The sequence below is a fragment of the Rhineura floridana genome, chromosome 3, assembly GCF_030035675.1.
Source record: "Rhineura floridana isolate rRhiFlo1 chromosome 3, rRhiFlo1.hap2, whole genome shotgun sequence".
Taxonomy (NCBI): domain Eukaryota; kingdom Metazoa; phylum Chordata; class Lepidosauria; order Squamata; family Rhineuridae; genus Rhineura; species Rhineura floridana.
Window position 1 is genome coordinate 225,408,308 of NC_084482.1, and position 27,942 is coordinate 225,436,249.

At 45.5% G+C, this 27,942-nt stretch overlaps 1 protein-coding gene across 1 annotated transcript; it reads right to left on the bottom strand.

Annotated features, from left to right (window-relative positions):
* LOC133379071 (zinc finger protein 91-like) lies at positions 1-27,905 on the bottom strand. Its single transcript, XM_061613681.1, has 5 exons — positions 27,755-27,905; positions 27,523-27,607; positions 26,842-27,252; positions 26,414-26,748; positions 1-2,072 (listed from the first exon to the last, which is right to left on the bottom strand). Exons 1-5 carry the CDS (start codon positions 27,903-27,905, stop codon positions 745-747), a joined length of 2,310 nt encoding a protein of 769 aa, XP_061469665.1. The 3' UTR covers positions 1-744.
* Positions 27,906-27,942: the final 37 nt, after the last annotated feature.

The window sequence follows — 27,942 nt, forward strand, 5'->3', positions numbered from 1 at the left end:
CATACAGGCATACCCCATTTTAAGTCGCTTCACTTAACATTGCCTTGCTATAGCATACATGCTCCATACGCCACCATACCCCACTTAACGTACGCATGCTTTGCAATAACTGACACTTAATGGCATGACGCCGCTGCCATCTAGTGGCGATTGCAGTGCAGTACATGCATTGATAATTGCTTCACTTTAAGTATATTTTCACTTTACATACACACTCCGGTCCCATTGCGTATGTTAAAGCGGGTATGCCTGTAATGAGAAGACATGATTCACTAGAAAAGACTGTAATGCTGGGAAAAACAGAAGGGAGTAGAAAAAGAGGAAGGCCAAACAAAAGATGGATTGATTCCATAAAGGAAGCCACAGACCTCACCTTACAAGATCTGAACAGGGTGGTTCATGACATGCTCTTGGAGGTCACTGATTCATGGGGTCGCCATAAGTTGTAATCGACTTGAAGGCACATAACAAACAACAAATTATTATTATTATTATTACTTCATCACACCAGAGATTAATAGCTTCCTATTAATCGGCTGCCTCCTTTCCCCCTCTGCTCTTTCTCTGGCCTTCGCCTCACACTTCCCCTCATCAACTGACATTCCCAAGTGACAGCTAATCGTAATCTACTTGAAGTCACATAACAACAACAACAAACTATTCAAAGCATTGATAAATCTCTTCCCTTGTACAGATCCTTTGATGTGTCTGAAGGTAGCCATTCTGAGGAAAGGTCTATCAACACTACAAGCATGTATAAGGTTTATTCCCTATATGTGTTCTGTAATGCAAAGTAAGGTGGCTACTCCGACTGAAGCTCTTTCCACACTCTAAGCATTGATAAGGTTTGTCCCCTGTGTGACTTCTTTGATGCACCGTAAGGTTGCTACTCTGACAGAAGCTCTTTCCACACTCCAAGCATTTATAAGGTTTGTCCCCTGTGTGACTTCTTTGATGCACCATAAGGGCGTTACTCCATCTGAAGCTTTTTCCACACACAAAGCATTTATAAGGTTTGTCCCCTATGTGAGTTCTTTGATGCGAAGTACGCTGGCCACTCTGACAGAAGCTCTTTCCACACTCCAAGCATTGATAAGGTTTGTCTTCTGTGTGAGTTCTTCGATGTGAAGTAAGGGTGCTACTCCAACTGAAGCTCTTTCCACACTCCAAGCATTGATAAGGTTTGTCCCCTGTGTGAATTCTTTGATGCGAAGTAAGGGTGCTACTCCGACTGAAGCTCTTTCCACACTCCAAGCATTTATAAGGTTTGTCCCCTGTGTGAGTTCTTTGATGCGAATTAAGGGCACTACTCCAACTGAAGCTCTTCCCACACTCCAAGCATTTATAAGGTTTGTCCCCTGTGTGAGTTCTTTGATGCGAATTAAGGTCACTACTCCAACTGAAGCTCTTCCCACACTCCAAGCAATTATAAGGTTTGTCCCCTGTGTGAGTTTTGTGATGCGAAGTAAGCTTGCCACTCTCACAGAAGCTCTTTCCACACTCCATACATTTATAAGGTTTGTCCCCTGTGTGAATTCTTTGATGCACCGTAAGGGCGCTACTCCATCTGAAGCTTTTTCCACACACAAAGCATTTATAAGGTTTGTCCGCTGTGTGAGTTCTTTGATGTGAAGTAAGGTTGCCACTCTGACTGAAGCTCTTTCCACACTCCAAGCATTGATAGGGTTTGTCCGCTGTGTGAGTTCTTTGATGCAAAGTAAGGGTGCTACTTCGACTGAAGCTCTTTCCACACTCCAAGCATGTATAAGGTCTGTCCCCTGTGTGAGTGCTTTGATGCAAAGTAAGGTTGCTACTCCAGCTGAAGCTCTTTCCACACTCCAAGCATTTATAAGGTTTGTCCCCTGTGTGAATTCTTTGATGCAAAGTAAGGGTGCTACTCCGACTGAAGCGCTTTCTACACTCCACACATTTATAAGGTTTATCCCCTGTGTGAGTTCTTTGATGCAAAGTAAGGTTGCCACTCTGACTGAAGCTCTTTCCACACTCCAGGCATTTATAAGGTTTGTCTCCTGTGTGAGTTTGTCTCTCCTTTACTCTTTTCTCCATCTTGACTCCTCAGTTTCTGCTCCTGCAGCTGCTCCTCAGCTTTTTCCAGTGATACTTCAGATGGTTCTCTCTCAGCCTTGTCACCCCTGATGTATCCTGATGGAATGAAAACAAAAGGTGATAAAATGCTGTGGAGAAATCCTTTGAATATATTATGATTTGTACTTTGAAAACATATTTCTGGGAGCTCTGCTGGTATCAGAGTCTAACTGTCAAAGCTCGAGGCCTGGACGGAGTTAGTTTAGCAGTAGGTAACAGGTTGTGAAAAGGTACCACCAAGGCCAAGAAGATGCCAGCATGGTTAACGAGCAAGGTCACGGAAGCTCTTAGAGGCAAAAAGTCTTCCTTCAGAAAATGGAAATCTTGTCCGAATGAAGAAAATAAAAAAGAACACAAACTCTGGGAAAAGAAATGCAAGAAGACAATAAGGGATGCGAAAAAAGAATTTGAGGAGCACATTGCTAAGAACGATAAGGAGATTGCAGAGAAGCTAAATGAATTCTTTGCATCTGTCTTCACAGTGGAAGATATAGGGCAGATCCCTGAACCTGAACTAACATTTGCAGGAAGGGATTCTGAGGAACTGAGACAAATAGTGGTAACGAGAGAGGAAGTTCTAAGCTTAATGGACAATATAAAAACTGACAAATCACCGGGCCCGGATGGCATCCACCCGAGAGTTCTCAAAGAACTCAAAGGTGAAATTGCTGATCTGCTAACTAAAATATGTAACTTGTCCCTCGGTCCTCCTCCATGCCTGAGGACTGGAAAGTGGCCAATGTAATGCCAATCTTCAAAAAGGGATCCAGGGGGGGATCCCGGAAATTACAGGCCAGTTAGCTTAACTTCTGTCCCTGGAAAACTGGTAGATAGTATTATTAAAGCTATATTATCTAAGCACATAGAAGAACAAGCCTTGCTGAAGCAGAGCCAGCATGGCTTTTGCAAGGGAAAGTCCTGTCTCAGTAACCTATTAGAATTCTTTGAGAGTGTTAACAAGCATGTAGATAGAGGTGATCCAGTGGACATAGTGTACTTAGACTTTCAAAAAGCGTTTGACAAGGTTCCTCACCAAAGACTTCTGAGGAAGCTTAGCAGTCATGGAATAAGAGGAGAGGTCCTCTTGTGGATAAGGAATTGGTTAGGAAGCAGAAAGCAGAGAGTAGGAATAAACGGACAGTTCTCCCAATGGAGTGCTGTAGAAAGTGGAGTCCCTCAAGGATCGGTATTGGGACCTGTACTTTTCAACTTGTTCATTAATGAACTAGAATTAGGAGTGAGCAGTGAAGTGGCCAAGTTTGCTGATGATACTAAATTGTTCAGGGTTGTTGAAACAAAAAGGGATTGCGAAGAGCTCCAAAAAGACCTCTCCAAACTGAGTGAATGGGCAGAATAATGGCAAATGCAATTCAATATAAACAAGTGTAAAATTATGCATATTGGAGCAAAAAATCTTAATTTCACATATACGCTCATGGGGTCTGAATTGGCAGTGACCGACCAGGAGAGAGACCTCGGGGTTGTAGTGGACAGCACGATGAAAATGTCGACCCAGTGTGCGGCAGCTGTGAAAAAGGCAAATTCCATGCTAGCGATAATTAGGAAAGGTATTGAAAATAAAACAGCCGATATCATAATGCCGTTGTATAAATCTATGGTGTAGCTGCATTTGGAATACTTTGTACAGTTCTGGTCGCCTCATCTCAAAAAGGATATTATAGAGTTGGAAAAGGTTCAGAAGAGAGCAACCAGAATGATCAAGGGGATGGAGCGACTCCCTTACGAGGAAAGGTTGGAGCATTTGGGGCTTTTTAGTTTAGAGAAAAGGCGGGTCAGAGGAGACATGATAGAAGTGTATAAAATTATGCATGGCATTGAGAAAGTGGATAGAGAAAAGTTCTTCTCCCTCTCTCACAATACTAGAACTCATGGACATTCCAAGAAGCTGAATGTTGGAAGATTCAGGACAGACAAAAGGAAGCACTTCTTTACTCAGCGCATAGTCAAACTATGGAATTTGCTCCCACAAGACGCAGTAATGGCCACCAGCTTGGATGGCTTTAAAAGAAGATTAGACAAATTCATGGAGGACAGGGCTATCGATGGCTACTAGCCATGATGGCTGTGCTCTGCCACCCTAGTCAGAGGCAGCATGCTTCTGAAAACCAGTTGCGGGAAGCCTCAGGAGGGGACAGTGTTCTTGCACTCAGGTCCTGCTTGCGGGCTTCCCCCAGGCACCTGGTTGGCCACTGTGAGAACAGGATGCTGGACTAGATGGGCCACTGGCCTGATCCAGCAGGCTCTTCTTATGTTCTAATGTGAAAAGAGAGGCAGAGAGAGAGACAATTGTAACAAAAATCTGCTCTCTTGTTCCTTCATTTAAGGTGAACAGCCCAGTGCTTATGCTGACCTTTAATTTACAAACCTAGGATGGATCCTCTCAGACAGGAACATGGCCCTTTCCACTGCCCAGAGGGCAGATCACAATACCTCCCTCCCTCCCTCCCAAAATGTTAGCCCTCTGTTACATGCAACACGAGACAGTGCTGGAAGGTGAGCAGATGGCACTCTGTGAGCTACTGGGGAAGAACAACGGACAAGTACAAGTAGCACTGTGACTAATGACGCAGCTGGGTCAAAGCCGAAAGGGAGCCCAGAGGCTGATGCACACAGATGCGAAAGGAGAGTCCGGAGTTCTACGATGCACACAATAGGAACATGGAATATGAGAAGCATGATCAAGGGAAAGTTAGAAATGGTCAAACAAGAAATGAAACGCATCAACATTTCAATACTTGGCATGAGTGAATTAAAATGGACGGGAATGGGACATTTTTAGGCAACTACAAAATATTTTATGCAGGAAATGAGAAATTGAGAAGAAGGAGTTGCTCTAATAGTGAATAGTGACGTAGAAAAAGCAATTAGGAGCTACAATGCAAAGTCTGAGTGAGTGATATCAATAAGATTTAATGGGAAATGTATCAACATAACCATCATCTCAGTCTATGCTCCAACAGCAAACACAGAAGAAGAGGAAATTCAGAGATCTTATGCAGAAGTACAGGAAGAAATTAAAGGGAAATTTAGACCAAGAGGAACACACTGACTGACCAAGATAAAATAAAAGGAAGATGGAAGCAATAAGCCGAAGAACTATAAAAGAGATGCCAGGATGAGGTTCAGCTGTAGTCCTGCTTTTGTGCTTTCCTCTTTAACTTTCATCAGCAGTTGTTTCAAATCATTACTGGTTTCTGCTAGTAGTATGGTATCGTTTGCATATCTTAAATTATTGATATTTCTCCCTCAATTTTCACAACTTCTTTATCTTGGTCCAATCCCGCTTTCCGTATGATATGTTCTGTATACAGATTAAACAAATAGGGTGATAAAATACACCCCTGTCTCACACTCTTTCCGATGGGGAACCAATCGGTTTCTCCATATTCTGTCCTTACAGTAACTTCTTGTCCAGAGTATAGTTTGCACATCAGGACAATCAGATACTGTGGCACCCCCATTTCTTTTAAAGCATTCCATCGTTTCCATGAACAGAGCATTCCATGAACAGAGTATCCAAGATGCAACATGAACAGAGTTATAGGTATGAAATTGGTGAATTCCATGTGAGGGGTCATTAAAACACAGATTGAAAATAAAACTTCCAATATCATAATGCCTTTATACAAATCTAAGATGTGATCCTACTGGAATTATACGGCTAACGTGCATTTTTCACATTCCGTAATTTTAAATACCCCACATGCCATTCTGAGGCTTCCCATAAGCTCATTTCAAAACAAAACCTTACAAAACATATAGTCCTGAACTCAGAAATGCTTGCTTAACAACCCCCTCAATTTTCATGGCAATACACAAAACAATCAGAGAGAATAGAGAGTTCAAAGTTTAAAAAGAGAGATAAAAAGCTCAGAGCCCTTTTGGACTTTTTTCTCTGAGAGTTCTCATAATCTGTTGAAATTCTTTAAAAATCACCCATGTTCACAGAGTACCTTTACTCCTGTTACTGACTTTGCCCCATACTCTGACCTTCATCTTCTGCGGTTTCAAAGTTTAAAAAATGACTGGCTGATTTTTAATTATTTTAATACCTGCCTTTCCCATTTCTCCTCTCCTCTCCCTTCCTCCTCCCCTGTCCCACTCCAGGCCTGCCTCCCTCCCCCCATCAGTTCTGGTTGCCTGACCGTAAAAATAGCATTCTAGAGATGGAAGAGGCAGAGAACCAAAATGCTCAAGCTAAGAGGAGACAGGAAAGCCAGTGTGGTGTAGTGGTTAAGGTGTTGGACTACAACTTGGGAGACCAGGGTTGGAATCCCCACACAGCCATGAAGCTCACTGGGTGACCTTGGGCCAGTCACTGCCTCTCAGCCTCATAAAAACTCTGTTCATAAGATGGAATCGAAGACAGTACATTTACATTTTTAAAGGGGAGACATAATAGAAGTGCATGATCACACCAGACATTTAAAGCACATTCAACACAAATATAAAGCACATGCTTCCCCCAACGAATCCTGGATAATAGGTTTTCTTCACTGTGCTACATTCCCAGCACCCTTCATAAACTACAACTCCCAGGACTCTTGGGAGGAAGCCATGTGCTTTCAATGTACACTGTGGATGTGCCATAAAGGTGCGTGGTGTGGAGAAACTGGATAATACCCTCTGATTTAGTAGGGAACTTACACCTGGTGTAGGAAGAGGGAGCAGGAAGTAGCTCCCACCAATTTGCACCCGTTGCAGGAAAAACGTCGCTCGCTAAACAGTTTGTCTGCCGGGCTACCCTAAAACAAGGAGGGCAGGGCCACGTTTCTGCTTTCCTGAATTAAACAGTGACCTTAATTCCAACCGAACTGGAAACTGGGGAGGGCTGGCAGAATGGCAGTATTGAAAGTGTAGCCTCTCTATTCAACTATCACAGCTGAACCAAAGGACAAATGAGGACACATGAAGAGGAGGCCCATTTAGCGCACTGGTGTCTCCTTAGCTCTGTTCCGACTCCGAGGCGCCTCCATCTCCAAGCTGCAGGCCACGAAATTCATCCTCAGAGCCACAGATGTTCCGAGGGATGCTCGATGCGGCCCACCACAGCCAGCCCAGCTCAGGGGGGAGGCAGACGGGAGGGGCAGAGCTGCATTATCTGATCTGGAGGGTCTGCGGGGAGGGGGCGCTTCAGGGGGGTCCTCGCCCTCTCCCACCCTCCCCTCCGCCCCCAAAGCATACCTTTTCCTCAAGGCTGTGCCCCCCACGCGCATCCCCGCTCACTGCATCGCTGCGCACAAAGAGGGACTCCTCCGGCGCTTCCAGCCCGCATGTCTCGCAGAGAGGCGGGGCAGGAAAGGGAAGTCCCGCCTTTGCGCTCTTCCCTTCCTCTCTGTTCTCTTGTGTTAACCCTTAAAGTGGCTGAAGCTGCCAGGCTGGCCTCCAAGAGGTCTTCTGTTTCTTTAAAGGTTGTGCAGGGGGAAGGGAGAATTGCACCTTGTGGTTTTTCCCCTTACAGCGTTGTAAGAAAACCTGCGCTTGGCTGACTTTCTCTTCTCTGAAAGATACAGAATCATTCTCAGGCCCTGAGCCTGGCAACCCTACCTCCGCTGCGCCACACGGAGAGTGAAGGGAGATGATAAGCGCCTTACTGGCCGGTGACCCTTCCCCACATTAAAAATAAAAATGCCATGCACATTTTTTAAAAAAGGCTTTGAGGGAACAACTTAGGTTAGCCTAAACCCTGTTTCCTTTACCTGTTAGATTTCTCTGTGCAGGGACTTTTTTGTGCTGAGAGTCCTCGAATGGCAGCAGCAACGGACTGGGCCCCTGACTGCAACTGACGCATCCCATTTTTAATTCCCCCTCAACATCTGAACAAGAAAAAACTCTCCCCGCAATTAGGACACCAGGGCAAGCACCACCGTTTGACCTTCAGCCTCTCTCCCTGGCATGCTAGATTTCTGCTTGTGGGGGACTCAGCCCACTTCCCCCATCATTGAGGTGTGTGTGCATATCTTGCCTGGGCTGGGACAGAGGGGGACTCTTTGGGGAGGGCACGGCGAGGCGGTGCGGCAGGGCTCCTCCCTCCTTCCCTCCCTCTGTGGTTCTCTTCAGATAAACATGGAGAAGCTTGCCCCCCTCCACTGGGTCCCTCCACCGAGGGCCCCCCACTCCCTGTCTCCATCCCCCTGGCACTACAAGTGGGGCATCCTCCCTGACTCCCCGCCCTTCCTCCTGTCCCCGGGGGGAGTGGGGGGAGCTTCACTTCCCCACAAGTGGAGCTCCCCACTCAGCAGTTTCAGGGAAGGGAGGGGGGAAGCTGGCTCTGATCCAGGTGGCTGTGGCCACTCCCGAGCCAAGAGAAGCCGCTTCAGCTTCCAGCCCTCCCAGTGAAGTCCCCCCTCCACCCCCAGCAGCAACAGCATAGCAAGAACAGCATGGGGGACAGAACTGACCCCCGTGGAACCCCATACTGGAGAGTCCAGGGTGCTGAGCAATGTTCCCCAAGCACCACCTTCTGGAAACGACCCGCCAAGTAGAAGCAGAACCACTGCCATGCAGTCCGTCCCACTCCCAACTCAGCCAGTCTTCCCAGAAGGATACCATGGTCGATGGTTTCGAAAGCTGCTGAGAGATAAGAAGAATCAACAGAGTCACACTCCCCCTGTCTCTCTCCCGACAAAGGTCCCGACAGGGCGATCAAGGCCATTTCTGTGCCAAAACTAGGCCTGAAACCCGACTGAAATGGATCCAGATAATTGGTCTCATCCAAGAGTGTCTGGAGCTGGCCCGCAACCACTCGTTCAAGGACCTTGCCCAGGAATGGAACATTTGCCACAGGCCTATAATCATTATAATTTTCTGGGGCCAGGGAGGGCCTCTTCAGGAGTGGTCTCACTACCGCCTCTTTCAGGCAGCCAGGGACCACCCCCTCTCTCAGAGAGGCATTAATCACCTCCCTGGCCCAGCCGGCTGTTCCATCCCTGCTAGCTTTTATTAGCCAAGAAGGGCAAGGATCCAGCACAGAAGTGGTTGCACGAACCTGTCCAAGCACCTTGTCAACGTCCTCAAGCTACACCAGCTGAAACTCATCCAAGAAATCGGGACAAGGCTGTGCTCTGGATACCTCGCTTGATTCACCTGCTGTAACACTGGAGTCTAAGTCCTGGCGGATGCTAAAGATTTTATCCTGGAAGTGCCTAGCAAATTCATTACAGCGGGCCTGTATGACTCTAACAGTTAGGAAGTTTTTCCTGGTGTCCAGTCAAAATCTGGCTTCCTGCAACTTGAGCCCATTATTCCGTGTCCTGCACTCTGGGATGATCGAGAAGAGATCCTGGCCCTCCTCTATGTGACAACCTTTCATGTACTTGAAGAGTGCTATCATATCTCCCCTCAGTCTTCTCTTCTCCAGGCTAAACACGCCTAGTTCTTTCAGTCTATCCACATAGGGCTTTGTTTCCAGTCCTCTGATCATGTTTGTTGCCCTCCTCTGAACCTGTTCCAATTTGTCTGCATCCTTCTTGAAGTGTGGAGACCAGAACTGGACACAGTATTCAAGATGAGGCCTAACCAGTATGGAATAGAGAGGAACTAGTACTTCACGCAATTTGGAAACTATTCACTAATAAGCAAAACCCCTTGGGGTTTAAGAACGTACCTATAGCCCACAGCTATTTCTATCAAACTTCAAAATGCAGGGAAATTGGGCAGCTATAGTGAATGCACCAGGAGAGCAGGAGACCTGACCTCCTCTCTGAGATATTGTACTGCCCTACAAATTTGTCAGAATGCAAACACAATTTGGGTTGGTCTTTCACAGTCCAATCCACATGCTGTGTAGCTTGGAAGAATTTGATAACATGTGCCTCTCAGCATATGGTGAGTGGTGGCAACACCTGCCATCTCCAAAGACAGAGAATTATATTTGTGTATGTTTGTTGGTGTTCTTCTTGCTATGCTTCTTGCCTGTGTTACTAATGTTTCTACAGAGAATCTATTACTGAATTTCTCTGCTTTTTAATCTGGGAGGTAAGAAATGGGATCCTGTGCAAGTTTGCTGAGAATGGATTGATCGTTTGCATGCTTATTGAGTTCTGTGGAATTTACTCCCCTGCAATCAAGCTTAGGATAGGTGAAACTAACCACAGGGGATGAGGGGAGGAAACACAGAGGGGAGGATTGGGATGGGAGCAGGCAGGACGGGGAGGGGAGAAGGATAGGTTTGATCATTTGCATTTTTATTGAATTCAGTGTGATTTATTCCTGTGCAATCATGCTTAGGATAGGTAAAACTGACCAGGGAGGGAGGGAGGGCTGGAGTGGGCAGGGGAGGAGGAAGAAGAAAGAGGGGAAGGGAGGAGGAAGGTAGAGGAGAGGGGAAGGAGGGGAAAAAACAGGTCTGATCATTTGCATGCTTATTGAGTTCAATGGGATTTACTTCCGTGCAATCATGGTTAGGATAGGTAAAACTGACCATGGGGAAGAGGAAAGGGAGGGGGAGGGAAGAGGCAAGAGGGAGGAGATAGGAGGGAGGAGAAGGGAGTGTGGGTTTGATTGTTTGCATACTTTTTGAGTTCAATGGAATTTATTTCTATGCAATCATGTTTGAAAATGGAAATGTACTGCCTTCAAGTCAATCCTGACTTATGTTGACCCTATGAATAGGGTTTTCATGGTAAATGGTATTCAGAGGTGGTTTTACCATTGCCTTCCTCTGAGACTGAGAGGCAGTGACTGACCCAAGGTCACCCAGTGAGCTTCATGGCTGTGTGGGGATTCGAACCCTGGTCTCTCAGGTCGTAGTCGAACACTGACCTGGGGGAGGAGCAGGGAGGGCGGAGATTGGGTGGGTAGGTACTGGGCAGAAGGGAAGCCCCTTTCCTTTCTAAAAGGAAAACATTGTGAACAGTATCATTGCTTTTCATCGTTTCCCCCACCTTTTTATTCTACAGAAGGCACATGTAGCCTCCCACTAGGGTTGCCAGGTTCAGGGCCTGAGACTGATCCTGTATCTTTAGGAGAAGGGAATGTCAGCCAAGTGCAGGTGTTCTTGCAACACTGTAACGGGAAAAACCACAAGGTGGAATTAGTAACCCACAAATATCTCTGCATTAAATAGGAGAAGTGGGCCGATTCAGTTTTTTCTGACTGTGGGATTTTTTATTTAATATTTATTATTTGATTTATATCCCCCCCCCCTTCCTCTCAGCAGTAGCCCAGGGCGGCAAACAGAAACAATAAAAACACTTTAAAACATCATAAAAGGACCTTAAAATACATTAAAACAAAACTTTTTTAAAGAGCTTTAAAAACATCCTTTTTTTAAAAAAGGGTTAAAATACATTATTAAAGAAAACATATTAAAAGCAATTCTAACACAGACGCAGACTGGGATAGGTCTCAACTTAAAAGGCTTGTTGAAAGAGGAAAAGTCTTCAAAAGGCGTCAAAAAGATTGCAGAGAGCAAAAGGAAAACATTGTGAACAGTATCATTGCTTTTCTGCCTTTCCCCCACCTTTTTATTCTACACCAGGCACATGTAGCCTCCCACCCAAAGCTGTCCCCGGCCACATCCACACCAGGCCTTTATTTCACTTTGGACAGTCATGGCTTCTCTCAAAGAACCCTGGGAAGTGTAGTTCGTGAAGGGTGCTGAGAGTTGCTAGGAGATGCCCTGTTCCCCTCAAAGACCTTCAATCAGAGTGGCTGACTGTTAAACCACTCTGGCCACTGAAGCCCCTCTCTCGCCTTCAAGAGTCTGCATCTTTGGAGCAAAGATAGGCGGACACTTGTGGGGGGGAAGGTGCTTCATCAGGGGATCCCCACGGAGCAGCAAAGTCTACCTGATGAGTGCTGGAAGCCGAGGAGAGAGAGAGAGGAAACCATCAATTAGGGGGTGAGGAGGGATGATAATCCCTGCCAGACTTTGGGGCAACCCTCAGATGTGGGGCCAAAAGAGAACATCAAGAGGTTGAGTGTGTGTGAGGAGGGCGGGGGGTCAAAATCCTTGCTGTGATCCCCTCTCCCATAAACAACTCCTTGAGAAACAAAAAAGTAGTTTTCTTATTTACTGTTAAATATGGATCTGCCCCTTTCCCAGGAAAAGTCTGTCCAAATCAATCAATAAAAACGATGAGTACATAAAAAGAAATCAGTACTGCAAAAGACAAAAAACTAATTCAGGGACAGACAACGTGGTGCCCTCCGGCTCTTGCTGGACTGCAACTCCCACCATCCCTCCTCAGTGGCCATGTGGCTGCTGGGAGTTGTAGCTGAAAACATCTATGGGGCGGAGGGGACCACGTTGACTGCCCCTTTCTCTAACCCACCTTGAGTGAGGCTAGAGGCGGGGAGTGTCAGCTGAGGCACTGAGCTGGTCAGGGAGGCAGAATGGGGGGCCTTGACCGGCTCCCCAGCAGAGAAGTGGGCGAGGGAGGCAGAAGAAGGTCCTTCTCCAGATGGACCGCAAAGGGGGCAGGAATACTGCCCTCCCCTGAGGGCCAAATACCCGCCCTGGACTTTGCACTGGCCCCTGCGAAGGAGCTCTGCCCAGCACCCTCCGGGGTGGGAAGCTCCTGCAGACACACTTCCAGGAGGGAAAACTGGAGAGAGTCTGTGTGTGTGTGTGTGTAGGGGGGGTTGGTTTGTTAACTGAAGCCCCCTCCCACCCCATCTACAGCATCTGTGGGTGAAAAAGCAAAGCCCCCGCAGCACCTGGGGAAAGGGAGGGAGGGAGGGGGGAAGAGCCAAGAGAAAAGTTACCTACAGGTTGAGGAATGGATTGCTGTGGGGGGAGGAGGACAGAAAGGACAGGATGGAATATCCCCCCAAGGGCCCTCCCCTGGGAACACCCTCCCCACCCCAGATCAAAACAACACCATCAAGGGACAACCGTTTTATACAAAATAAAGCTCTTCCACTTGCATTATATTATGGAGCACGAAAGGTCAAGAAATGGAGAACGTCCCTGATGTGGAGGGTGCACAGGGCATAGTCATTTAGAATATCTAGAAACTTTGCTTCTTTGTCATGACTGGAACACATATGCGGCCAGTCTATGTCCGGGTAGTTGAAGTCACCCATTACTACCACATTTCCTAGTTTGGATGCTTCCTCAATTTCATATCTCATCTCAAGGTCTCCCTGAGCATTTTGATCAGGGGGACGATAGATCGTTCCCAGTATTAAGTCCCTCCTGGGGCATGGTATCACCACCCACAACGATTCTGTGGAGGAGTCTGCCTCTTTTGGGGTTTCGAGCTTGCTGGATTCAATGCCCTCTTTCACGTATAGAGCGACTCTGCCACCGATACATCCTTCCCTGTCCTTCCGATATAGTTTATATCCAGGGATAACCGTATCCCACTGGTTTTCTCCATTCCACCAGGTCTCCGTTATGCTCACTATATCAATCCTCTCCTCTAAGACCAAGCACTCCAGTTCTCCCATCTTGGTTCGCAGGCTCCTAGCATTAGCGTACAGGCACTTGTAAGCAGTGTCTCTCTTCAAGTGTCTTTGGCACTTGTGGTTAGGCCTGTGGTAATTTGGCCCTTCTGAATTGATATCCTGTGCCCCTGCTCTCACAATGCCTACTTCTAGGCCTACCCCTTTTAAAATTTCATCATTTCTTTGGTTTTTATCCCAGGGGGGAGGTTTATTCCGAACCGGACCTTCCTCAGCTCCTGTCGGGTTTCCCCCCTCAGTCATTTTAAAAGCTGCTCTGCTACCTTTTTAATTTTAAGTGCCAGCAGTCTGGTTCCATTCTGGTTCAAGTGGAGTAGAATGGAGAGAACCAGTGGTGCAGATATCTCTGGATGCAAACTCTGTGGGAAAGAGCTAGAGGGAGCCCCAGCTGACGAAGCGTCAAGGCCCCAGCTGACAAAGCGTCAAGGCGAGTTAAGCAGCAGAGCGAAAAGAGGGTAAGTAGCTCCCATTTATTCCATTATTTAATTGAAGTAAAACAGCTCAGAGCAATAACTAATAAGGGCAGCCCAAGGTCACCCTGAGCTAGGAGCCAAATCCTGAAAGAACCTATATCTTACGAGACAGATCCTAGGAGAAGGAAGCGTATAGAAAGCTAGTTTTCAACACCACCCTAGCAGGAAAGCTTCAGGGGACACTGTAAACAAGGCGGAGAGAAACAGTCATTGGCTGGCAGCAGTAGCTGGGAGGAACCAGCCACACATATAAAGTCAGAGCACCCTAGCGAGGGAGCCTGCTCCACGAGCTAGAGGGAGCCCCAGCTGACGAAGCGTCAAGGCGAGTTAAGCAGCAGAGCGAGTTCGGCAGCAGGGCGAGGAAGCCAGGGCCCCCCACTCTGCCCATCTGTTCCCTGACCTCAACTAAACCGCAGTCTCCAACCCATTGATGTAATAAACCTTAAACAAAACTATGCAGGTAAGAAGCCAGCAGGGGTGTGGGGCTTTCCAGTGTTTTGCACCGCCTGCAGCATGTACGACTATCTGCCTGTTGGACAGAAGTCGTGGGTATGCTCTCGGTGCAATGAGCTCCTGGCTCTCCGGGAACGACTTCATTTCCTTGAGGCCAAGGTGGCGGACCTGGAAAAGCTGAGAGAGACAGAGAGGTGTGTGGAGGAGGCCTTCAGGGACGTTATAGCTGTGTCCCACTCCAACGATGATAGCTCTCCTGCTATCATGGACAACGATGGTCTCGGGGAAGGAGAGCATCCAGCTGAGGAAGAGGGAAACGATCCCTTAGAAGGGACCCATTCCTTGGGGGATGAGCAGCTATCCTCTCATGCCGAGGATATATCTCCAGGGGGTGGAGGGATCCTTGTAGTGGGTGATTCGATCATTAGGAACATAGACAGTGGGGTGTGTGATGGGCGTGTAGACTGCAAGGTGTTTTGCCTGCCTGGTGCGAAGGTTGCGGATATTGCCCGTCGTTTAGATAGTTTGGTAGACAGTGCTGGGAAGGAGTCAGTGGTCGTGGTGCACGTTGGCACCAACGACATGGGGAAATACAGCCGTGAGGTCCTGGAAGCAAAATTTAGGTTGCTAGGTAGGATGCTGAAAGCCAGGACCTCCAAGGTGGCTTTCTCTGAAATGCTACCAGTTCCACGCGCAGGACCAGCCAGACAGGCCCGGCTTCACAGTCTCAATGCATGGATGAGACGATGGTGTCGGGTGGAAGGGTTTGGATTTGTTAGGCACTGGGGAACATTTTGGGACAAGCCGGGCCTGTACAAAAGGGACGGGCTCCGCTTGAACCAGACTGCTGGCACTTAAAATTAAAAATTAAAAATTAAAAAGGTGGCAGAGCAGCTTTTAAACTGACTGAGGGGGAAAACCCGACAGGAGCTGAGAAAGGTCCGGTTCGGAATAAACCTCCCCCATGGGATAAAAACCAAAGAAATGATGAAATTTTAAAAGGGGTAGGCCTAGAAGTAGGCATTGTGAGAGCAGGGGCACAGGATATAAATTCAGAAGAGCAAAATTACCACAGGCCTAACCACAAGTGCCAAAGACACTTGAAGAGAGACACTGCTTACAAGTGCCTGTACGCTAATGCTAGGAGCCTGCGAACCAAGATGGGAGAACTGGAGTGCTTGGTCTTAGAGGAGAGCATTGATATAGTGAGCATAACGGAGACCTGGTGGAATGGAGAAAACCAGTGGGATACGGTTATCCCTGGATATAAACTATATCGGAAGGACAGGGAAGGACGTATTGGTGGCGGAGTCGCTCTATACGTGAAAGAAGGCATTGAATCCAGCAAGCTCGAAACCCCAAAAGAGGCAGACTCCTCCACAGAATCGTTGTGGGTGGAGATACCGTGCCCCAGGAGGGACTTAATACTGGGAACGATCTATCGTCCCCCTGATCAAAATGCTCAGGGAGACCTTGAGATGAGATATGAAATTGAGGAAGCATCCAAACTAGGAAATGTGGTAGTAATGGGTGACTTCAACTACCCGGACATAGACTGGCTGCATATGTGTTCCAGTCATGACAAAGAAGCAAAGTTTCTAGATATTCTAAATGACTATTCCCTAGACCAGTTGGTCTTGGAACCGACCAGAGGGACGGCAACCCTGGACTTAATCCTCAGTGGGGACCGGGACCTGGTGCAAGATGTAAGTGTTGTTGAACCGATTGGGAGCAGTGACCACAGTGCTATTAAATTAAACATACATGTAACTGGCCAATTGCCAAGAAAATCCAACACGGTCACATTTGACTTCAAAAGAGGAAACTTCACAAAAATGAGGGGATTGGTAAAAAGAAAGCTGAAAAACAAAGTCCAGAGGGTCACATCACTCGAAAATGCTTGGAAGTTGTTTAAAAACACTATATTAGAAGCTCAACTGGAGTGCATACCGCAGATCAGAAAAGGTACCGCCAGGGCCAAGAAGATGCCAGCATGGTTAACGAGCAAAGTCAAGGAAGCTCTCAGAGGCAAAAAGTCTTCCTTCAAAAAATGGAAGTCTTGTCCAAATGAAGAAAATAAAAAAACACAAACTCTGGCAAAAGAAATGCAAGAAGACAATAAGGGATGCTAAAAAAGAATTTGAGGAGCACATTGCTAAGAACATAAAAACCAACAACAAAAAATTCTATAAATACATTCAAAGCAGGAGACCATCTAGGGAGACAATTGGACCCTTGGATGATAAGGGAGTCAAAGGTGTACTAAAGAACGATAAGGAGATTGCAGAGAAGCTAAATGAATTCTTTGCATCTGTCTTCACAGTGGAAGATATAGGGCAGATCCCTGAACCTGAACTAACATTTGCAGGAAGGGATTCTGAGGAACTGAGACAAATAGTGGTAACGAGAGAGGAAGTTCTAAGCTTAATGGACAATATAAAAACTGACAAATCACCGGGCCCGGATGGCATCCACCCGAGAGTTCTCAAAGAACTCAAAGGTGAAATTGCTGATCTGCTAACTAAAATATGTAACTTGTCCCTCAGGTCCTCCTCCGTGCCTGAGGACTGGAAAGTGGCAAATGTAACGCCAATCTTCAAAAAGGGATCCAGAGGGGATCCCGGAAATTACAGGCCAGTTAGCTTAACTTCTGTCCCTGGAAAACTGGTAGAAAGTATTATTAAAGGTAGATTAACTAAGCACATAGAAGAACAAGCCTTGCTGAAGCAGAGCCAGCATGGCTTCTGCAAAGGAAAGTCCTGTCTCAGTAACCTATTAGAATTCTTTGAGAGTGTCAACAAGCATATAGATAGAGGTGATCCAGTGGACATAGTGTACTTAGACTTTCAAAAAGCGTTTGACAAGGTACCTCACCAAAGGCTTCTGAGGAAGCTTAACAGTCATGGAATAAGAGGAGAGGTCCTCTTGTGGATAAGAAATTGGTTAAGAAGCAGAAAGCAGAGAGTAGGAATAAACGGACAGTTCTCCCAATGGAGGGCTGTAGAAAGTGGAGTCCCTCAAGGATCGGTATTGGGACCTGTACTTTTCAACTTGTCCATTAATGACCTAGAATTAGGAGTGAGCAGTGAAGTGGCCAAGTTTGCTGATGACACTAAATTGTTCAGGGTTGTTAAAACAAAAAGGGATTGCGAAGAGCTCCAAAAAGACCTCTCCAAACTGAGTGAATGGGCAGAAAAATGGCAAATGCAATTCAATATAAACAAGTGTAAAATTATGCATATTGGAGCAAAAAATCTTAATTTCACATATACGCTCATGGGGTCTGAACTGGCGGTGACCGACCAGGAGAGAGACCTCGGGGTTGTAGTGGACAGCATGATGAAAATGTCGACCCAGTGTGCGGCAGCTGTGAAAAAGGCAAATTCCATGCTAGCGATAATTAGGAAAGGTATTGAAAATAAAACAGCCGATATCATAATGCCGTTGTATAAATCTATGGTGCGGCCGCATTTGGAATACTGTGTACAGTTCTGGTCGCCTCATCTCAAAAAGGATATTATAGAGTTGGAAAAGGTTCAGAAGAGGGCAACCAGAATGATCAAGGGGATGGAGCGACTCCCTTACGAGGAAAGGTTGCAGCATTTGGGGCTTTTTAGTTTAGAGAAAAGGCGGGTCAGAGGAGACATGATAGAAGTGTATAAAATTATGCATGGCATTGAGAAAGTGGATAGAGAAAAGTTCTTCTCCCTCTCTCATAATACTAGAACTCGTGGACATTCAAAGAAGCTGAATGTTGGAAGATTCAGGACAGACAAAAGGAAGTACTTCTTTACTCAGCGCATAGTTAAACTATGGAATTTGCTCCCACAAGATGCAGTAATGGCCACCAGCTTGGATGGCTTTACAAGAAGATTAGACAAATTCATGGAGGACAGGGCTATCAATGGCTACTAGCCATGATGGCTGTGCTCTGCCACCCTAGTCAGAGGCAGCATGCTTCTGAAAACCAGTTGCGGGAAGCCTCAGGAGGGGAGAGTGTTCTTGCACTCGGGTCCTGCTTGCAGGCTTCCCCCAGGCACCTGGTTGGCCACTGTGAGAACAGGATGCTGGACTAGATGGGCCACTGGCCTGATCCAGCAGGCTCTTCTTATGTTCTTATGTTCTTAAGGATGTCCCGGAGGTGTTGTTGCTCTGTATGCGAAAGAGGGCATTCAGTCCAACAAGCTAGAAATCCCCAGAGAGGTAGACTTCTCAAGACAACTTTTCTGGGTGGTGATACCTGGCCCCAAGAGTGATCAGGAACTTCAGCTGGTTCAGAACGCTGCAGCCTGGCAGTGGACACGGGCCAATTCTGGGCAGCCTGCATCTCTCACATTACAAAAGCTGCACTGCCTGCCTCCTGGGGTGTGTCTGGGCATGATTCAAAGGGCCAGTTGTGACGCAGAACCAGGACTGACTTCTCGTGAGTCTTGAGATCTTCCAGAGAGGCCCTCCTCTCCATCCTGCCAATCTCTGAGGCATGTTTGGTGGTGGTGGTGGGGCATTGCATAGCCCCGCCTCTGAAGCAAGTGGGAAAAGCCATCCACTCCTGGACAACTTCCACCTCTGAAGGAGACCTCACCCTTGTCTTGCAAAGCCTTTAAACCCAAGAAGGAGAAGATCTCCCCTCCCTTATCTGGGCTAGCCTGACCTCACACAAAGGGGAGAGGATCCAGAGCATGTCACCAGTGTCTTCCCCTGCATGTGAGGGTAACAATGGGGAGGGATAAATATGCCAGGATACATATTTCCAGTGCTACTTCCTCGCAGGAGAACCATGGCCCGCTACTTCCCTTGGTGGACTTGATCTAGAACGGGTCAAGAGAGGTTGGCCCAACATCTCCCCACCTCACCAACTTCTTCCACTCTTGACCTTGGGAGCTCCCATCAGCCCCCCTCCTTAAAATCTCTGTATTCTGGAAGGTCAGCTGCACAAGAACTAGGGAAAGGATTGGGGGGGGCCTCCACATTTTATTTATTTAGTATTAGATTTCTATCCCCCCCTCCTCCAAAAGGAGGCTGGGGCCGCCAACTCCAAAGGGAATTTGGCTCACAGACAGTTTGGAACAGGTGCTATAATGCTCGGAATCCAGAGTGCTGTTAGCAAGGTTGGGCTGGCAGAAGTTTTAAGAAGATGCAATTTAGGGCTTAGCGATCTATTCTTCCTTGATCTGCCAGTTATTTTTATTTGCCAATTTAATACTGTTCATTCCCATAATAGATATGAAATATAAGACTGCAGTATATATTTCATTTATATACACTTTTCATCCTGTTATTTCAATCCTTACTGGGTTTTACTGTTTCTAAATATCATTCCTCTGCTTTGATTTAAAGAGATCACGTTTGTGTTTTATTTTGGCCTGACTCTGCTCCTTCTCCAATGATCACCATAAGTTGAAGGGAGCGAAATTTAGGGACTTATTTACAACCCTCTGCTGCCAACCCTGCAAGGGGGTGCCTTTTTAACCTTCCCCTCCTCAGTACAGGTTGTTCTGGCGGAAATGATGCTTGTTTTTATAATTTTGACTGTTTTATCCATTTCTATAAATTGCATATTTTAAATTACAGGGCAGGAGGGTTGTATTCAAAATTGTTGCAACCTGTCCTGGGACCATAGGGAGAAGGCCAAGAAATACATTAAAATAATCCTTTTTTTTATTCACTCTTTTTCTCTTTGTGGTCTGATATATATTTTTCTTTAACATTTTACTACTTTAATGTTTATAATGAAATTATTGTTTTTATATTATGCTGTTGTTACTTTTTCATCAACACTGAATAAATCTTATAAATATTACATATATAAAAAAGACTTGAAGGCAGGTCCAGCAAACCCTCAAGAGGTCATCTTAAGAAGCCCCTCCTGAGAAAAAGGGGGTGTTTGTGGTTTTCCAGTCTCTGCCTGGAGGATTGCAGCCATTTACGCCCCCCACTGCCCCCAACCAAAGGAGGCTGCTTCTCCCCACCCCCAGATTAGACAGAGCTCAGAGAGGGGAGGGTGGGAAGAGCTTGCAATCTAAAGCCTGCAATGGGGGGGGGCACTTGGAGAGCAGCTGGTGGCTTCTTGGTGAGGGGGAATCTCTTCCTTTCTGGGGGGGAGCTCTCTTTCCTCCCCATCACCACGCTTGGCCTGCTGCCCACCTATCCTGTGGGTCGGGGGGCGGGTAGATCTCTACAGGGCAGGGAGATTTAAGCAGGGTTGTGCAATGCAAACGTGGCAGCTCGACTGTATGGAGGATTTTGGGAGGGGGCTCTTCCACCCCCCAAAGGCAAATTACCCCCTTACCTCTTTGTCCTCTCCAGGCACCAGCCTCCCTTTGCCAGGGAATCTGACCACGCTGGTTTCCCCGCCCTGGAAAATGAAAGGCGGGGGCTCAACTGCCAGCACTCCGCCCCTCGGAAAATCTCCCACCTCTGGAGAAATCCCCCTCCTCTTCCTCTCCCCCCCTTCTTTAGCTTGCACTCATTGCACTTTGGAACCTGTGTCAATGACACTACAGATTCCCTTTTGAAGGCAGAGAGCCATAGAGCACACTGCACACCTCCAGCATGCAGGATTGGGGGGGGGGGTTCCACATTTTATTTATTTAGTATTACATTTCTATCCCCCCCTCCTCCAAAAGGAGGCTGGGGCCGCCAACTCCAAAGGGAATTTGGCTCACAGACAGTTTGGAACAGGTGCTATAATGCTCGGAATCCAGTGTGCTTTTAGCAAGGTTGGGCTGGCAGAAGTTTTAAGAAGATGCAATTTAGGGCTTAGCGATCTATTCTTCCTTGATCTGCCAGTTATTTTTATTTGCCAATTTAATACTGTTCATTCCCATAATAGATATGAAATATAAGACTGCAGTATATATTTCATTTATATACACTTTTCATCCTGTTATTTCAATCCTTACTGGGTTTTACTGTTTGTAAATATCATTCCTCTGCTTTGATTTAAAGAGATCACGTTTGTGTTTTATTTTGGCCTGACTCTGCTCCTTCTCCAATGATCACCATAAGATGAAGGGAGCAAAATTTAGGGACTTATTTACAACCCTCTGCTGCCAACCCTGCGAGGCGGTGCCTTTTTAACCTTCCCCTCCTCAGTACAGGTTGTTCTGGCGGAAATGATGCTTGTTTTTATAATTTTGACTGTTTTATCCATTTCTATAAATTGCATATTTTAAATTACAGGGCAGGAGGGTTGTATTCAAAATGGTTGCAACCTGTCCTGGGACCATAGGGAGGCCAAGAAATACATTAAAATAATCCTTTTTTTTATTCACTCTTTTTCTCTTTGTGGTCTGATATATATTTTTCAATGACACTACAGATTCCCTTTTGAAGGCAGAGAGCCATAATAGAGCACACTGCACACCTCCAGCATGCCGGATTGCATTTGAGTGCATCTATGCAGAACTAAGAGTAAGTAGAGAAAAGTATGTAATTTGGGGTGACCACTCCAAAATCTGCTGTGGGCCATGAAACATCATTCACCTGAGCAAAGGGGAGAGTGTCCTCAACGAGATGCAACTGCAGCCTGCCTGGCCTGGAAATGGATATGGGCATCTATGCACAACAAGCGATGTAGAAAGTGTATAAGGAACTGTGGGTTCCCACCCCAAAATATGGTTTGGGCACTATAGGTCATATGTAGAGGAAAGAAAACAAGGAACTGGGGTGCCCATCCTTAAAAGATTATTTGGGACACCACAAATCAAACTTCCATGCAAAATTAATAAATAAAAAAAAACCTGGGAGAATGTTTTCCATGCCTACTTTAGAGTGTCATCTAATTACATCTTCTTCAAGAAATCATTGTTTATTGACCCTGCCACGAGTCCTTCTAACACAAATGGCTTTTTAAAATAATGATTGAACTAAAACAAGGTAAGTATCAGGGAAGACCAATACAAAAATTAAACATTACAAAATTCCACCGGAGATCATAAGCACTGGAGTATCATAGAGGACACCCTATCATTTTCTGGGATGTTTGATTTGTCTTGGCCCAGAGCAGAGTTTATGGTAACCCACCTCAGATACTTATATTTTTTCCCTTCACTTTTTGCCTCTTTTGTTTTGTGCATAAATGCACTTATACATGCCCTGCACCCAAAAGCTCTGGACCAGGTGAGAAGCACTGGCATATCGTAGAGGACACCCTCTCCTTTCCTGGGGTGTACGATTTGTCCTGGGCCAGAAGAGATTTTGGGGTGGGCACCCCCAGTTACCTTTTTTCCTGTACATTTCTGTCTATTTTGGTTGTGCGTAGATGTCCTCATCCATGCACTGCACCCAGCAGAAATCCTGGGCCATTTGGGAAGCACTGGCATCTCATAAAGGACACCCTCCCCTTTCCTGGGGTATATGATTTGTCATGGCCCAGGGCAGATTTTGGGGTGGGTACCCTCAGTTACTTTTTCCCCATGATTTTATGACATCATTATGCATTTATGGGCGTTTCAGAAGTCTGATACTTCTGATGCAATAAATGTATTGTTGTTCTTGATGAGACAGTCCCAATGATGGAGGACCCCTTAAACACCCTGGCCCCAAGCAATTTGTGCCCTTGAAAAATGATGAAGGAAAAATTGATTTCTTTCCCACATTCACACATAACAGGCATTAAAAGCAAGCCTGCATGTAAAGAAAGCAGAAAGCAGAAAAAAGGTCAAGATCACCTTGCTGCAAATTCCTGAGCATCTTTCCGTGCCAAGAATGGCTAATCCATGACCGCAGATCATTAATTTGGTATTGTTTAACCCAATGTGTACAGTCTCTTGATTAATATATTTGTTACTGTCTGATCTTGGAAAATGAGGTTTCTGATCTTGTATGTTGCCTCAGCTAAGGGAAGTCTTTATAACAGAATCAAGGCGGAAATGAGATAAAATTTTAGCTTGATACTGATTTTTTAAAAATAGCATGATATGTATAATTTTATACCCTCTGTGTAATCTTTCTCTGTAAGGTAGTTACAGGCAGAATTTCACATAGAACTTCCAGTCCCTTTAAGTGAACCAAACTTGGCCTTGCCTCATGGTATTGCTTAGAGGAACATGTTGTAACATGCTAGGGATGTTCTTGACCAGCTTGACTGGTCAGCAGCCATGACAGAATGGAATGTATGGTACATATTGGTTTCAAAACAATACAAGATCATCCGTAACGATGTATGACAGTAGAATAGGGTAATATCAGTCAAGGGGACAGATTGATATCAGTCTAAGAAGACATGAACAGAATGAGATGGGAGGTATCTGTAAAACGATGAATATCCATGAATTCATTAAAATAAAGCTATCTGGTTTGTTGGAAATATTTCAGAGGGAAGAAACTGTTATGTTACATGGGGAAGAACTTGGGGGATTGGTTAATTACTGTCACATGCTGTAACTGTACACTATAAAAGAGCTTGCACAGTGTCTCAGTGCAGTCCTCCACAGAATTTCTGGGGAACTGACCCTGCATATGCTTGTAGAAATAAAAGCCTACCTTTTTGCTTTAAGCCTGTGTCATTGATTACTTAAAGGACCCCCAGCAAAGATCCCACAGGAGAAATAAATAAAATTTCTCCATCACCCAGATCACGGAGATATATGATTTGGTGTACCCCAACACATATTTTGGGTTCAGAGACATGTTATCTTTGCTTTGGAGTTGCTGTAGCTGTGAACTTTTTTTTCCTTTATAGTATTCTGAAGTTTCCAGCAAATAAGGAACTGGGAACCAGGAACCAACTTCAGCATCATACTCCAGAAGGCATGGGCAGGGCATCAAACTCTATGCTGTTCATAGGCTGACTTTGATTGTTTTTGAATCCAAGCAACAAGAAAGGTTTTACTTTCTGCACAAGAAAAGAGCAGCAAACCAAAAGGACTACAAGCTTGTTTTGTTTTGAACACTATTATTTGCAGGCGAGAGAAAAAGAAATTGTAATCCCTTTACTGCTACAAAGCAATAGCAACCAGACTGTTACAGAGGATTATTGTTACTTACCTGTTCTGATCACATATAAGAACTATTTCTTTTATTTCAGTGTACATTTACGTTTGATCCTTGTTGTTGAGCCTTGTCACTGCAACTGTGGATGGGAATCCCACAGTCAGAAAAGACTGAACTGGCCCCACTTCTCCTATTTAATGCAGAGATATTTGTGGGTCACAGTTGCATCTTCTGCCTTTCACAAACCTCTTGCAAGTCACGCCTGACATGCATAGGGAAGAAGTTGGTTACCAGATACGACCAGAAGCTGGAAGCTGATTGGAAAATTTATTTCAAATACATCAGCAAAAGACCGGTGCGAGCACCCTAAACCCATAGATGGAATAGCTATGTTATGCAAGATTACAGCGTATTACATTGGGATTAATTAAAATTGGACTTGGAAACAGCTCTACCAATGTTCTCTTTGTGGGTTTTCCATGGTAGCTGTCTGTCACCTGATGGAAATAGGAATTCTGGGCTAGACAGCCTTTAGTGCAGTTTCCCATTCTTGGACAAGGTGGAAGATCTGCTATGTCACAGCAGATCCTCAGAGACAGTCCCTGGAGGACCAAGAGGCCTTCAAGCCTCCTTAGAGTCTGCACTTGTTCTGCCTGTGTAGTCCCAGCTACAAAGCCGCTCTCTCTCTCTCTCTCTCTCTCTCTCTGCCACCCCTTCTGTCTCACACTTACCTATCTACCCCCCTTTTTTACCTGTAGGGGCTGCCAACTCTGATGGGATCTCAGGTTCACCACAATCTCCTACCTATGAGCCGCAGTTAAGAAGCACCAAACAGTCATTTTGTATCTTTAACCCATAACCAGCTCAGGAAAAAAAACCTGTCACAGATTATGTCACCACAAGGATATAGGTTTGGTCCCATCTGCTTTCTCTCCTACAGATAATTGGCTGTGCTTTTAAAAAAAAGAAATGCATATTTGTGTGTTACATTTATATCCCAGCTTTCCTCCAGGAAGCTCAAGGTGGCATACAAACATGACTCTTCCCCTCCCAATTTTATCCTCACAATAACCCTGTGAGGTAGGGTAGACTGACCTAACTGGCCTAACTCATCAGCAATGCCAATCCACTCAACAGAAAAACAAAGAAAATGATTAAACTCTGCAACAAGCCCAGATCTCAGCTCTGTCCCTGCATCTACTCAGGCAAAAAGACTACAGGGCCTATTATGAATTCATTAATGAATTAATGAATGATTACCACCACCACCTGTCCTTCACCAGCAGGTCCCAGGGCGGGTTGCAATCTAGTAATGCTTGCCACATCACGTTTTAGTGACCCGAAGAGCATAAGCTAATATCTGGCAGCAACATCCATCTTCATTTTGTTACAAAGCACAAACAGGGCAGTCAGGAATTAACCATGCTTACTGTTTGTGTTGGACAGGAAAGAAGATTACTCAGAGTGTGTGGGGGATTAAGGGAGCATGGAATGACAGTAGATATCCTGGTGAGAATCTAATCTTGTGACAGTTGGAAGTGGGTAGAAGACTAGGGAACGCCATCACACCTATTCCGAACTTCAGTTGACTGTGAATTTGGTCTCATTTTACTCAAATCAATATTCTGGGTGTTGGGTTCAAAATTATTTCATCCATCTCAACAGTTTCTAGGAGCAAATATACTGCTCCAGGGACATAGTCTGAAGGTAGGGCCATGATTCAGCCACTTCATTTGATGTAAAGTAACGCTTTTGCTATGACTGCTCTTTCCACACTTCATATATTTCTGTTTTCCTCCTTGCGGGGGTTCTTTGGTGTGCATTAAGATGTCACTGATGATGCAAATTAAGGTAAGAGCTCACACTGAACCTTTCCACAGTTTCCCCTGCGTGGGTTCTCTGATGTGAAGTAAGGTTTTGGCTCCGAGTGAAACTTTTTCCACACTCCAAGCATTTCTATGGTTTTTCTCCTGTGTGGGTTCTTTGATGTTGAGTGAGAGTTCCCCTTTGACTGAAACTCTTTCCACACTCCAGACACTTATATGGTTTCTCCCCTGTGTGGATTCTTTGATGTGAAGTAAGGTTTTGGCCTCGAGTGAAACCTTTTCCACACTCATAGCATTTATATGGTTTTTCTCCTGTGTGGATTCGTTCATGGATGGTTAGCACTTTTCTTTCACTGAAGCTCTTTCCACACTCTATGCATGTATATGCTTTCTCTCCTGTGTGGGTTCTTTGATGTGAACTGAGCGTTCCCCGTCGACTGAAATTCTTTCCACATTCCACACATTTGTGTGGCTTCTCCAGTGTGTGGGTTCTTTGATGTGAAGTAAGGCTTCTGCGATAACTAAAACTCATTCCACACTCCAAACATTTATATGGCTTCTCCTCTGTATGGGTTCTTTGATGGGAAGTAAGTTGGCTACTATCAATGAAACACTTGCGACACTGGGTGCATTTATATGGTTTTTCTCCTGTGTGGGTTCTTTGATGTAAAGTAAGTTTGTCACTACGACTGAAACTCTTTCCACACTCCAGACACTTATATGGCTTCTCCCCTGTGTGGGTTCTTTGATGGGAAGTAAGTTGGCTACTATCAGTGAAACATTTGCCACACTCGCTGCATTTATATGATTTTTCTCCTGTGTGAGTTCTTTCACGTACAGTTAGACATTGTCTGAAACTGAAGCTCTTTCCACACTCTGTGCATTTATATGGTTTCTCTCCTGTGTGGGTTCTTTGATGTGAAGTGAACTTTCCCCGTAGACTGAAATTCTTTCCACATTCCACACATTTGTGCGGCTTCTCCAGTGTGTGGGTTCTTTGATGTGAAGTAAGGCTTCTGCGATAACTAAAACTCATTCCACACTCCAAACATTTATATGGCTTCTCCCCTGTATGGGTTCTTTGATGGGAAGTAAGTTGGCTACTATCAATGAAACACTTACCACACTGGGTGCATTTATATGGTTTTTCTCCTGTGTGGGTTCTTTGATGTAAAGTAAATTTCTCACTACGACTGAAACTCTTTCCACACTCCAGACACTTATATGGCTTCTCCCCTGTGTGGATTCTATAATGTGAATTAAATTGGCTCCTATCAGTGAAACATTTGCCACACTCGCTGCATTTATATGGTTTTTCTCCTGTGTGAGTTCTTTCATGTACAGTTAGACATTGTCTGAAACTGAAGCTCTTTCCACACTCTGTGCATTTATATGGTTTCTCCCCTGTGTGGGTTCTCTGATGTGAATTAAGGCTTTGGCTCTGACTGAAACTTTTTCCACACTCTGTGCATTTATATGGTTTTTCTCCTGTGTGGGTTCTTTCATGGACAGTTAGATCTTTTCTACCATTGAAGCTCTTTCCACACTCCATGCATTCATGCAGTTTCTCCTCTGTGTGCTTGAAGCTTTTTCCACAGTGTGTGGATTTCATGCCTCTGTGGGTTCTTTGATGTGAAGTTAGGATTCCCCTTTGACTGAAAATTTTTCCACATTCCATGCATTTATATCATTTCTCCTCTGTATGGGTCCTTTGA